The sequence below is a fragment of the Pan paniscus genome, chromosome 1, assembly GCF_029289425.2.
Source record: "Pan paniscus chromosome 1, NHGRI_mPanPan1-v2.0_pri, whole genome shotgun sequence".
In the NCBI taxonomy this organism is placed as follows: Eukaryota; Metazoa; Chordata; class Mammalia; order Primates; family Hominidae; genus Pan; species Pan paniscus.
This window is the reverse complement of record NC_073249.2, coordinates 187,130,082-187,143,361: the sequence shown is the minus strand read 5'-3', so window position 1 is coordinate 187,143,361 and position 13,280 is coordinate 187,130,082. Positions and strand designations below refer to the sequence as shown.

General features: G+C 52.8%; 1 protein-coding gene across 2 annotated transcripts; it reads right to left on the bottom strand.

Moving 5' to 3' along the window:
- Nucleotides 1-110: 110 nt before the first annotated feature.
- Nucleotides 111-13,256, bottom strand: HPCAL4 (hippocalcin like 4). Of its 2 annotated transcripts, XM_003815408.4 has the most exons (4): nucleotides 12,818-13,256; nucleotides 5,954-6,123; nucleotides 5,449-5,664; nucleotides 111-4,209 (listed from the first exon to the last, which is right to left on the bottom strand). In XM_003815408.4, the coding sequence occupies exons 2-4, from the start codon at nucleotides 6,113-6,115 to the stop codon at nucleotides 4,012-4,014; spliced, it is 576 nt and encodes a 191-aa protein (XP_003815456.3). In that variant the 5' UTR covers nucleotides 6,116-6,123; nucleotides 12,818-13,256; the 3' UTR covers nucleotides 111-4,011. The 2 variants fall into 2 exon arrangements, with proteins under 2 accessions (XP_003815456.3, XP_008966623.1); XM_008968375.4 differs by lacking the exon at nucleotides 5,449-5,664 and having other exon boundaries at nucleotides 12,818-13,190.
- Nucleotides 13,257-13,280: the final 24 nt, after the last annotated feature.

The following is a 13,280-nucleotide window of genomic DNA, read 5'->3' as shown; positions in this document are numbered from 1 at the left end:
GCTAGAACAAGGACCTTGGCCCTTCACTGAGTGAGCCTCCCCAGGCCTCTTCTGTCCCTTTCTCCCCACCCCAATCCTGTCCCAGTGTAGGGAAGAGCAGGAGCCCTCAGCACAGTTGCACCTTTTATTCACTGTCAGTGGGGAAAGAAACACACCACACAGCACAGGGTTGAGCAGTGAGGGCAGTCACTGAGTGCACAGCCAGAAGCAGCACATCTGGAGGGGATAGGGGGCTACACTGGAACTGGCCTCCTTCCCCTGCTACCCAGACCCCCTCTTTCCCAAGCCTCCTTTCTACTGCTGCTTAGAAGGCCCTGGGCCTGACTGGCCTCCACCAAGCAGGAAGGGCTATACACCCTGGCAGGCCCAGTCCTGCCCCCACACTCTGGCAAAGGTAAAAAGAAAACCTCGAAAATTCCAGAAAGAAAATCCCATATTTTTCTGAGACTTTTTAATTCCAAGGTTTGAATTATGTCTTTTTTCAAGAATGATGAATAAAACATGTAAGACATTCTTGACCCCACAGTGATCTCTAAAGTCAGCTCAAAGCCTCACCCAGGGTGGATCTTCAGGAAATATTTGTTGCTTCAATACATTTTTGTGTAAAAAATATTTACAGTGTCAGCTTACTACCCTGCCTGGAGACCCCCGCTTCTTCTCTTCTTCTCTTTCTTTTCTTTCCCCCATCCCACGCCATTCCTTCTCTCTCTGCAGCAAGGCAAATTTCTACCTCTAGAGACTCTGCCATTGTCAGGAAAGGATTTAGTGCCTTTACTTATGAACTAACTTTTTCTTCACTTTTGATATACAGGTAAGTTAAATAATCCTGACTACAGCTGAAAGGACTAAAGTGGCCATCTGAAGTAGCCTTTGCTGATAATTTTTAGAGATAAGAAATAAGATGCTCATCAATTAGCCCAAAAGGATGAATGAGGGTAGAGTATGTGAGAAGGCAGATTCTGGGACCTTGCAATTCACAGAGTTGTTGCAATAAGATTGGAATTTCAAAGGAGAGTTTGAATATATCAATGTTTTGATTGTCTGTATATTTTTGTGTCTGTGCAAGTCATACATAAATCTCTGCCAGCCTTGTGCTTTGTGGCAAGTCTCTCTCAGCTGGTGCAGGGACGGGAGACCTGTGTCTCTTCTCAAGGCAGGGCCAGTGCTCTACCACAGTGCTCCTGAGCACACAGTCCCTGGGACACCCAGGAGTATGCAGGAGCACGTCCTGGGCCACCTGTTGTTCCTTCCATCAGCAAGATGGTGGTCCCAGTTCCTGGCCTGGCATTGTGTGTTCACACTGCTGGGCTGTCTGAGAATATTGGGCCTGAGGAGCAAAAATCACCCATGGGTATGTGTGTCCAGAAGCCTGGAGTAATCAAACACACCTTCATGGGTAGGCATGTTTCTCTTAGTGAAGATGATGGTGGGTAAAGACAATGCAGGATGCTTCGAGGGTTCTGAGTCAGAGGCCTCCCAGGACAGCACTGAGCTGTTAGCACAGCTGCCAGAGGCAGAACACTGAGTGCTTGAAAATGTGGGGACTTCAACCAAGCTCCTATTTTTTTTGGAAGACCACAATCTCAGAAGCTTTTTAGCAGGAAGCCTATAAAGGATGAATATCAATGTAACTTGCCCTGCTGTCAACCTCTGCACAGCTTAGTCACAGAAATGGACAGGGAAGAGACTCTGAAAAGAAGAAATCCTCTTAGAGCCTTGGTTCAAGTCTTAGCCCTGTGTCACCTCCTGACTATGTGATCTTGCACAAGGGACGCTTTCTCTCTGAATCTCAGCTTCCAAGTCTAGAGAAAAGAAATGAAAATCCTCACCTCCATGGGATGTGAGTATAGAATGAGATGGGGCACATGGCAAGCCTTTGAAAGCCATGAAATTCTGTGTGGTTGAGAATTAGGCTAGATTCAGCATTTGCAGGGAAGGAACCTCACTTAGTGAAAAGGTTTTCACCAAAAGATTTAGGTCCCAGCTAAGCCAGGCTGGTGAGCATCTATGTGTCTGTGATGCTGACTGACCGCACAAGACATACCTAATAGCCAGCTCCTGGGAGCAATGCAACATCCTTGAGGCATTGCTGGATAAACAACTGCTAGTTCCTGCCTGAGGATGTGAACTCCCCAGCCTCACCATATGGCTGGTCATGAGCAAGAGGATAGCAAAAGGATAGCAACCCAGTGGTTGCAAACCAGTGGTTGCTATCCCCAGCAAGAGGATAGCAACCCAGTGGCCTTGCTACCTCCAAGGGCCCAGTAGAGCTTGGGACCAAGCTCTATTGATCAGCATCCCCCAGAGTTTTCACCTGCAGAGAAGCAGGACAGGTGGGCACTCAGGAGTGAGGAGCATGCTGCATCTCTTTCCTGCAGGTGCAATTCCCCTGCCCCGGGCTCAGCAATCATTTCCTGCTCCCACCCTGGGCTGACAGCACCTGTGTACTAGACTGTTTTCACCGGCAGTTCAAGAGGAAATCAACTGTCACTGCATGTCAAAGGTAATTTCTGATCACAAGTACAGGAGAAAGACCTGATGAAGAAGCAAGATTAATTTTTCCGGCAGTCAAAGCATGCAGCTGTATAGCTCATGGATCCAAAATTGGGAAGCAGGCATTGGAAAGCAGAACCAGCACACTTGGAAGATGATGAACTACCTGGCAGATCTAAGATTTGGGGTTAGAAAAAGCCTTTCAAACAGAGCATGCCTGGCACATTTTTAGGCATTTCGTCCATAAATTATGTCTGGGTGCCTAAACAGTGGCCAGGTGAGCCTTTTCTTCTAGCTCTTTCTGATTCTGTGGCAGTGAAGGAACAAGTCCAGTTCTGAAACTAAACCCAATCCAGAAACGAACTACCAAGATACGGAATATACACTAGTTTCACTCTTTGCAAACCTTGTTTTTTCCTGTCCCTGAAGTCAGCACCCAACCGGAGTAAGTATGTAGCAGAAAGTTGCTTGTTGAATTGAAAAAGGTAATAAAAAGGAAGAGCTGAAGCAGCAAAAACTGCTGAGAGTGGCAGCTCAGGACTTAGTCTTAAAAAGTGTTATCTGGTAAATTTCATGGTCTTTTCTCCCTTTTTTCTCAGGTTTTTTCCCCTTGAAAATTAATATTTTCTCTATTCATTTAATCATTTTATAAGAAACCAAGTAATATAGAGTATATTTTAACCTCCTGAAATAATAAAATGACTGTAGCTCCTTTAAAGGGTACTAAAAAAATAAGTATTACATAAATTTCATTTTTCTTAAAACTTTCACTCACGTGGCTCCCAAACTTCCAAATGCTTTTCATTTCGTCCTTCTGCAGCTTTGTGTGGAGCTGAGCTGGAAGATGAAATAGCTCCTCCCAGACTAACCAGCCTTCCAGCACCTTCTGCTTAGCTGAGACCCTGACGGCTGGAAGTTTGCCTCACAACCCTATGAGCTTCCAGAGGGCACAAGATGTGTCTTGTAAATGACCATATCCTTAGCACCAAACAGGTGCTCAGTAATCATTAGCTGAAGAAAGGACTGAATGAACGCTCCAAAGGCTGGGGCTGGAAGGGCCAGGTAGAGTAGAAGGGATGGGGAAGAGACCACCTTTATGGGATTTGGAGCCTCAGGAATGGACAGACCCAATTTGGCCCTGTGACAGGCCTGTGGGACCACATCCTATAAAGCATAATCCCAGGATCAAGAGAATTCCGAACCAGAACCCCAGGCCCCCAACTCCTTAACCTCACCTCCTGGGGCAAAAGCCAACTCCCCTATGCCCAATGGACATTGGTTCTGTGCCAACTGGGAGGTGGGGCTAGAAGACAGGGTACTGGAGGACCTGTCTCTTTTGCAGGGTGAGGTGGTCCCTCAAAGATCTTGATGGAGGGGAGGAAGGGCTTGGGCAGAGGACTGGGTGGGCCAGAGCGGGGGGCTGGAGTGTCCCTCCTCCTGGGAGGCCAGCCAGAGAGGTCATCAGGTTGGGAGGTGGCCATGCCCCTTCTGGCCAGGGACCCTGCCCCTCACCAGCTTCTACTTCTGCATGTCACACTGCAGCAGCAACACAATGGATGGGTCACTCTTGGCTGCCTCCTTGAACTCCTCCAATGTAATCTGGTCGTCCTTATCCTGGTCCATCTTCTTGAAGATCTTGTCCACACGCTGCTGGGGCGTGAGCCCGTCCTGGTTCATGCGCATCATGATCACGGTGCCCACCATCTTGTAGATTGCCTGGTGAGGGAAGGAGGAGGGAGGTGTGAACACCCACAAGGGGCCCTGAGAAGGAGGGAGGTGTGAACACCCACAAGGGGCCCCGAGAAGCAGCGGGTGAGGGAAAGGGATCTGGCAGGGAGAACACTGGGGGTTGGTGAGGATACTGGAAGGTATATGTGGTCATTAAGACTGGATATTTAATGAGCAACTCTTTTTTTTTTTGAAACAGAGTTTCGATCTTGTTGCCCAGGCTGGAGTGCAATGGCGCGATCTCGGCTTACTGCAACCTCTGCCTCCTGGGTTCAAGTGATTTTCCTGCTTCAGCCTCCTGAGTAGCTGGGATTACAGGCATGCACCAACACGTCCCGCTAATTTTTGTATTTTTAGTAGAGACGGGGTTTCACCATGTTGACCGGGTTGGTCTCGAACTCATTACCTCAGGTAATCCACCGGCCTCAGCCTCCCAAAGTGCTAGGATTACAGGCGTGAGCCACCACGCCCAGCCCTCAACTAATTTTTTATTTAGACTAAATAATATTTATGTGGATGAAACATGCCAGAAGCCCAACTCCGTGGAGACCTTACTGATGGGGCTCCTGGCTCCCCGTATGACCACCTTCCTATCACTCTCTCCCTCTCATGGCTCTCCCACCACCGGGCCTCCTGGCCCCTCCTTGAACTCTGCAGAGAAAGGCCGACCTGCCTTAATTGCCCCTCAGCATGGAACGCTTTCCCCCAGGCATCTTGCAGTAAAGGCCTCACCCCATTCAGGCTGCTGCTAACTTTCCATCTTATATAAAGTAACTTCTCCATCACGCGCTCTCCCTGCACTTGCTTAGTGTATCTTCCTCATAGCACCTACGGCCTGACCCCGCATGTCTTCATTCATTAATTTTTTTAAAAAATTTCTCACTAGAAGGAATGCCCCATGAAAGCAAGAACTGGCAGGCGCTCAATCCCTGCCTGTTGACAGAATGAGTTGAAAACATCAGCTATGAGGTCAGACTCCCTGGATTGGAATCAGGAACCCGGCCGTTTCCTCCTCTGCCAAATGGGGTTTGGGACAGTAACCACCCCCTCCGCCCCGTCGAGTGTCGGGTAAAGCATTTAGCCCGGGCCTGTAGCGGGGTGGTAGGAGGCGGGATCTCAGGCTGGGGAGCAGCGGGGAGGCCCCGAAGCCCGAGAGCAGCGCGGAGGCAGGGGCGGGGATGGCGAAGCGCTGGCCTCGGGAACAGCAGCGCCCGCGCGGCCCCGCACCTCGATGATCTCCAGCATCTCCAGGCGCGTGATGCGCCCGTCGCCGTCCAGGTCGTACATCTCAAAGGCCCATTTGAGCTTCTGCTCGAAGCTGCCGCGGGAGGTGACCGACAGGGCGCAGATGAACTCCCGGAAGTCGATGGTGCCGTCGCCGTTCTTGTCGAAGGTGCGGAAAGCGTGCTGCGCGAACTTGGAGGCGTCGCCGTAGGGGAAGAACTGAGGGGGGTGCGGTGGGTTGGGGCGCAGCGACAGCCCCGCCCAGCCCGCCCCCATCTCAGGGAACCTCCCCTGCACCCCGGGTGCCTCGCCTCCTCCCACCCCGGGTGCCTTGCCTCCGCCACCCCGGGTGCCTCACCTCCCCCGCACTCCGGGTGCCTCGCCTCCCCTCCCACCCCGGGTGCCTCGCCTCTTCTCATCCCAGGGTGCCCTGCCTCCCTCACCCCCGGTTCCTCACCTCCCCCAACCCGGGTACTTGGCTCCCTCACACCAGGTGCCGGCCGCCCACCTTGATGTAGAGCTGCTGAAACTCCTCCAGGTTGAGGATGCCGCTGGGGCAGTCCTTCAGGAAGCCCTTGTACCACTGCTTCAGCTCCTGCTCGCTGAACTCAGTGTTCTGAACAAGGTCCTCCAGCACCTCGGGGGCCAGCTTGCTGTTGGTCTTCCCCATGGCGGGGCCTGTGGGACAGAGGGATTCTTCCGACTGGGTCCGGGGAAAGGCTCTGCCTCAGCCACAGCTGCCCCCTCCCCTGCCACACACAGGGTGGGGTTGCAGGTTCCTTCCCCTCATGACACTCCCCCATAATGGGGCCTCCTCTCCCCTCACAACACCTGCATTCAGGTAGGTTTCTTCTCCTAGCCCCGGGGGTCTCCCGCCTTCCAGGTCTCAGCTCTCCTCCTCACTGACCGTGCAGCACTCCACAGTCTTCATCCTCTCCCCTCCTGCTCACACCTTTCATGGCTCCCGTGCCCACAGACTAAGGCCTTGACTCCTCTCCTTGCCATTTAGGGCTTTCTGAAGTCAGCCCCCACCCTCCTTGGCAGACTTCTGTCCTGAGAAGGGACCCAAGGTAGGTTCCTTGTGTGTCCCCTTGGCACTGTCTCCCAATTTCTTCCTCAAGGCTTTCTTGGGCCACCCCAGCAGGGAGCTTCTCTCCCTCTTTCCTCCGTACAAATAGAAATCCTCTACTGACATTTGGCTTTTCATTAATCCATTCATTCCCTGAGCATTTATTGAGACTGACTGTGTGCTAGGCCCTGTGCCAGTGATGGAGATGAAGCAGACATGAGCCAACCTTCAATAACTTGTAACTGGGTCAAAGAGGCAGATGGTTGGTTACAAAGGGCCTCCAATCCATGCCAAGAAATTGGAGGGAACAGACGCTCCTGGGATTTTTTAAAACAAGGGCTGGGAAGATTGCATTCATTCCACAATATTTACAGAATGCTTATGATATACCCAGTCTTGAACGAGTCACTGGGGACCCAAGAAAAGGTACGTGTTTTAAAATTTTTCCAGGCTGGGCACCGTATTTCATGCCTATAATCCCAGTACCTTGGGAGGCTGAGATGAGAGGACAGCTTGAGGCCAGGAGTTTGAGACCAGCCTAGGCAATACAGTGACACCTAGTCTCTACAAAAAATTTAAAAATTTGGCTGGGCGCGGCCGGGCACGGTGGCTCACACCTGTAATCCCAGCACTTTGGGAGGCCAAGGTGGGTGGATCACGAAGTCAGGTGATCAAGACCATCCTGGCTAACACGGTGAAACCCTGTCTGTACTACAAATACAAAAAAATTAGCTGGGCGTCGTGGCAGGTGCCTGTAGTCCCAGCTACTCGGGAGGCTGAGGCCGGAGAATGGCGTCAACCCGGGAGGCAGAGCATGCAGTGAGCTGAGATCGCGCCACTGCACTCCAACCTGGGTGACACAGTGAGACTCCACCTCAAAAATATATATATATATATTGGCCAGGCGCAGTGGCTCACGCCTGTAATCCCAGCACTTTGAGAGGCTGAGGCAGGTGGATCACGAGGTCAGGAGATCAAGACCATCCTGGCTAACACAGTGAAACCCCATCTCTACTAAAAATACAAAAAATTAGCCAGGCATGGTGGGGGGCGCCAGTAGTCCCAGCTACTTGGGAGGCTGAGGCAGGAGAATGGCATCAACCCCAGAGGCGGAGCTTGCGGTGAGCCGAGATCGCGCCACTGCACTCCAGCCTGGGCGACAGAGTGAGACTCCGTCTCAAAAAAAAAAAAAAAAAAAAAAATTCACTGAGTGTGGTGGTGCATGCCTGTAGTCCCAGCTACTTGGGAGGCTAAGATGGGAGGATCACTTGAGCCTGGGAGGCAGGGGTTGCAGTGAGCTGAGATGGCACCACTGTACTACAGCCTGGGCGATAAAGAAAGGCCCTGTCTCAAAAAAGAAAAAAAAGAATTTTTCCTTTGGCCACAGCATGCAAGATGACCTTTGGTGGGGGCAGGTAGGTAGAGCAGGGAGGGGCCTGCTACACAGTTCAGGTGAGAGACAATGCTGCCAGAGTAAGGGTCGTGGAGAGACGTGGATGGGCTGAGACGTTAAGAAGGGCACTGGCAGGACTTTGCAGTTGATTGGATGTGGGAGTAAGAGGAACAGAGGAGTTGAGGCAGAGGCTCAGATTTGAGCCTCAGTGGATAGAAGTGTTGTTGCTGAGAAGCAGGTTTGGGAAGGATCAAGAGTTATTCCCCAGTGGGAATGTGAGGCCGTAAGTGGGCTGTGCCAGGGGAAGTGTTTGAAGAGGTACAGGCCCTCCTCAGGAAGTGTGGCCAGACCTTGAAGGCAGAGTGGACCCTCCTCTCTGACCTCCCTGGGAGGAATGTCCCTGCAGAGTCTGGGTTTCCCAGGACATGGCTTGGGAGGTGCCTCTGACCTGCCTAGAGTCTCTTTGGAAGAGGGTCAGGCTCCCACCCCAGGTAGCCTGTCCTCAAGATACTCTGGAAAAGGAAGCCCTTGGGCTGGCAGAAGGAATTCCACTCCCATAGCCCGATGTCTGCCAGTGGGCTTCTAATTCTTACAACTGGGAAAACACTAAACAGCAAATCTGAGGTTGGTCCATTCCTTCCCACTCCCCTTTGCTGGGCTGACCTCAGGCTAGTTACATATCCTCTCTGGGCCTCAGATTCCTCCACTGGGCCATAAGGAAGACCAAGGAGCAGTGCAGGTAGCAACATCCTTCCCCACTCCCAGAGGATGAGGAATTGTATGCCCTCAGGAAAAGCCAGGGAGGGGGAGCATGCCATCTTCAGGAACCTGAGGCTGGGCGGAAAATGGCTACACTGAGGCCAGAGCAAGGATGCCTCTGGAACACCCATAGGCAAAAGGAGGCAGGCCTCACCCCTCTCCCAAATCCAAAGGACTCTCAAGCCTCAGGGTATAGTCAAGGAAGCTGGAGAAGTCAGGCAGAGATGTCTGATGGGGGGAGGCACAGCCTCTCCAGCTGTCTTCCGTAGGATGTGCCTGAGAGTCAGCATGAGGGGCTGGGTCTGTGTGTGGGAGCATGTCAATGTCTGAGGCTGCAAATCTGTCAGAGTGCACACGTCTCTCTGTGTGTGTCACAGTGTCTGTGTGGCTCTCACCTTATACCCCTTTTCTCCTCCCTGCTCTGTGCTGCCTTCTCCACAATTCTCTGTCTCCTAGGGTCCTTCCTGTTCCCTGCTTTTATTGGGTCTCAGACCCAGACTATGCCTCCTCCTTTATTTCTCCTCATTCCCTCTAGATCATCAGAAGGTCAAAGCTGAGCCTGGGCAAGATAATGAAACCCTGTTTCTATATAAAATTTAAAAATTAGCCAGACATGGTAGCATGTGCCTGTAGTCCCAGCTGCTCAGAGGCTGAGGTGGGAGGATCACTTGAGCCCAGGAGGTTGAGGCTGCAGTGAGCCGTGATTGAGCCACTGCACTCGAGCCTGGGCAACAGAGCAAGACCCTGTCTCAAAAAAAAAAAATAAGTAAATAAAAAATTAAGAAAAGAAGGTCAAAACTGGCCGTGCCCTTTAAGATCATCCCCTTATTTCAGTGAAAATGGAAATTGAGAGATAGGAGAAAACTGGCTCAGGGTTACACAGCAGGTCAGTGGGAGGGCCCAGATGAGCACTCAGGCTGAATCCGTGCTACCTGCCTGGGCCACCGTCTCCAAATCATGGCTACTCTTGTTCAGCACAGACCTTCTCCACCCACATCTGCCCTCTGGGAAAATCAGAGCTCTGATCTCCCTTTTGGCCGCAGTGGAACCATCTGGGGCCACAATCTCTGACACCCAGGAGATAGCCACCCTAGGGGTGTCCACCAGCACCTCTGAGACAGCAAGTCTACAGCCAGACTCGCTCCCAACCAGAGATGGTCAGACTGTCTCTGTTGCCCCTTCCTTCTCTCCCTCATCCCCGGGGTGTGGGGAACACAATCTTAGTTACCTTCATTTTTTCCCTTCCCTTTGCCCTAGGTCTAACTTGCCATCAAGTCCTGTTGTCTCTTATTTTGAAATGCTCTTGGTACCTTCATTATGTCCATAGCCAGGGACACAGCCGAGGGGGCTGAAATCAAGCTATGTTCATGCCCATGGGGCTTCCCTGCCTGGCAGGAAGTGCCTTTCTTTTGATTCCTCTGTTAGGAGGGAATGGCTTTTTCCCCCCGAAAGTTACAATATAGACTAGAAGTAGCCATGCCCATGGGCCCCCTGAAACTCTAGAATCCTCTAGAATCTGGTCTCAAAGTGCCCACCTATCTCGCCTCAGCTCTCATTGCTCACTCACCACCGCATACTCCTCTCAAGCCAGCCTTCTCACAGCCAGACACGCCTCACCTCTTTGCTAAGCTATTTTCCTCTCCCCTAATATCCTTTCTTCTCTCCTGGACTATAATCAGTCTTCAGGGCCTGGTTGAAGCCTGCTTCCTTATGATCAGCCTTTTCCAGTCTGGACAGTGGAGAGTCAGCAGCCCAAGCTCAGCACTTTGGGCATGAGTCAGTCCCCCACAGGCGTGTAGACTTCATAGCCCTCTGACCCTCACCTGGTGCTGTAGAATTCCAGGATGCAGTCTGATTTGAGACAGGTCTTTGCATTAAACCCCTGCCTGAGTCAGAAAAAAAATCCTCCAGACCTTTTTGCTCAATGGCAAGGAGTTGATCCCCTCCAATATGCCCCAGTCCACTTTTGAGCAGGTTGAAGCGTGAGAAAAGTTTATTTTTCCCATGGGGAAAATAAAAGTGCTTTTCCCTATGCACTCACTTCTCCCACTGAGTGCTTAGTCCTCACTGAGTCTGGGACCCATAAGAGCAGGGGTTTTTCTCTCTTATAGCTCCCCTACCCTGTTCCCACCCTGCCTTCTGTGCCTGCACAGAACTGCCCTGTGGAGATGCAGTGGCAATGCCTAGGACACAGTGATGTTCAATGAATGTCTCTTGGTGGATTACGTAAGAGGAGCAGAACCCCCTTCTTCCTCCCTGGATCTGTGTCAGGCTGTTTTGTTTATCTGTGTTCTCCTGCTATCACACCCACTTCAGAGACAATGGAACCCAGACCTAGGGGAAGGAAGGGTTCACCCCAGGTCAACTATAGCCCATCAGCAGCAAAGTGAAGGCCAGAACCCAGCTGGGGACATGCTCTGCTGGAGCTGTGGCCCTGCTGAACATGGGCAGGCTCCTCTGCTTACCTCTTGAGGGCTGTCCTCCAGCTATGAAGGAGCTGGGACTGTCCCATACACAAAACCATTGTCCCAGTGTGCCCAGAGGTTTCTTCAAGAGGGCTAAGGGCTGTGGGCTTTGAATGGAGAGGTGGCTGAGGCTTTGAATGGGAGGGACTGAAGGAGGCAATAATCCCACACCCTCACCCAGCTTCAGAGGAGCTGGTGCTGAGGTGGTTGCCATGGTGACAATAGCTCCCTGGTCAGGAGATTTTCTCTCTTTCCTCTCCTCCCTTTGCTCTTCCCCAAGCAGCAGCAATAGCAGCAGCAACCAGGTCTTTTCCCTCTCCTTCTTAATGAGAGGCAGGGGATGACAAACAAAGAGTAATCCCAGCTGGCCACCTACAATTTGGAGCTGTCCATGTCAGGATGGGCTGGTGGTCTAGGAGGGACTCCTAATAGAAGGGGCCTAGAGAATGTGTGGGAGGAGGTAGCCTGTACCTAGGCTGGTTAAGAAGGAATGTGTCTTCAGTGAGTTCTAAACCAACCCCGCCCCCCTCAGGTCTCCTCTCTTTAATGTCCTCTTGGTTCAGGATCCTGTTTTTCCATAATCAGCCATAGAACCAGAGTGTCTCAGTGCCAGAAGGCTGTTCAAGTTCATCTCACCCAGTCTACCCTCTCTGTTATACCTCTCCCCATTTTCATGAAGGATCAGAGAGGGGAGTGACTTTGCCAAAGTCAAACTTTGGCTGTACAAGATTTGAACCCAGCTCATCTGCCCTCCAGGTATAGTTCACTTTAGGGCCAAGAGCAATACAGCCCACATGGCACTTTGGCAAGGTCCCCACGGAGCAGCAGGAAGGTGGGAGAGAGGGAGCAAATCGTCATACAAATTAGAAAGACATTCGACAGGCAGAATGAGAGGATTTGGTGCCTGGCTGTGAGGGGGGAGGGAGGAGGTATGGAGGTTGGGGCCTTGGCAGCAACTGGACTGACGGTATGGGTGGTCTGCTGGGGGTGGTGTCTTTGGTTCATCCTCCCGCCAGGATGAGAGATGCCAAATATGGGGCCTCTGCCTAGCACTGGGGACCACTGGGGAGGGCTGTCGAGACTGTGAGGAGAAAAACTGGGGAAGGGGGATTGTCCCCCCCTCAGGTATGCTGTGGGCTCTGTCAGCTTGAGGGGTGGGATGTGGGGACAGTGTCTGGGGACAACGAGGAGGGAGCGCTCTGTGGAGGGGGAGGCTGTCTTTGGGGGCAGGGGCTCCCTGATGAGAAGTGGCTAGGGGCTATCCGTGGAGGTGGGAGTTTGCCATGGTGCTGGGCAGACAACCCATATCCAAACAGGAGGGAGGGTGACCAGCGCCTCCAGCTAGCACCAGCGCCACCACACCCCCAGATGTGTGTGTGTGCATCTGTGTGTGTATGTGTGTGTGCGCGCGTGTATGTTGGGGGCCATAGCAATGGTTGTTCTCACCTGAGCTGGGGATAAGTAGGCGGCTCTGCCTCCTTCTCTGCACCCATGGGCCTGGACTGAGGTGGGGGTCTCCTGCCCAGGGGTGGGCTCTTCAGTTGCTGCCGCCTAAGGCGGAACCACGGGTCAGGGAGGTGAATCAGGGCAGGACATGAGGATGGGAAGGGAGAGTGGAGGGGGAGGGGGCCAGGGCCTCCGCCCGGTGGGTTTGTTGCCTTGAGGACCCGGTCCCACTCGCATTACCTGAGGCCGGTCGCCGGGTCGCTGGATGGCTCCGAGCCTCGGAGGGCCGCGGGAACCGAGGCTGGCTCGCGGGCCGGCAGCTGTGCTCTCCGAGGTCTGCGCCGGAGCCGCCTTCCAGCTCTTGTATCACTATGTGCCTCCCGAAGGCGACACTATTTGCATAAGCCCCGCCCCATCCCGGGCAGGTTGCACGGCTATTGGCTCCTCTGGAGCGGAGTGGCAGGCGGGGTTTCAGGTGGGGACCGGGTGGCCGGCGAGGCCCGGCCGCAGGAGCGCGCCCCGCCTGCCCGCGCTGACCTTCCCGGAGTCGCCGGGAAGCGGGAGGGCTGCACCCCCATCTGCACCCCTGCCCTGAGGCTCAGCCCCCGGCTTACAAGTCTGGGGTGGAAAGGGTCGACGATGAAAGTGGATTCTCAAAAACAACCTCACCGTTGCTATGGAAACGGGAGAACCACAGCCGAAT

Bases quoted from the DNA above. Each gene is read 5' to 3' on its own strand.
- HPCAL4 (XM_003815408.4), bottom strand. From the start codon at position 6,115: ATGGGGAAGACCAACAGCAAGCTGGCCCCCGAGGTGCTGGAGGACCTT. The intron at 5,665-5,953 runs GTGGGCGGCCGG...CACCCCCCTCAG, and splicing joins TTCAGCAGCTCTACATCAAG to TTCTTCCCCTACGGCGACGC. The intron at 4,210-5,448 runs GTGCGGGGCCGC...TTCCCTCACCAG, and splicing joins AGATGCTGGAGATCATCGAG to GCAATCTACAAGATGGTGGG.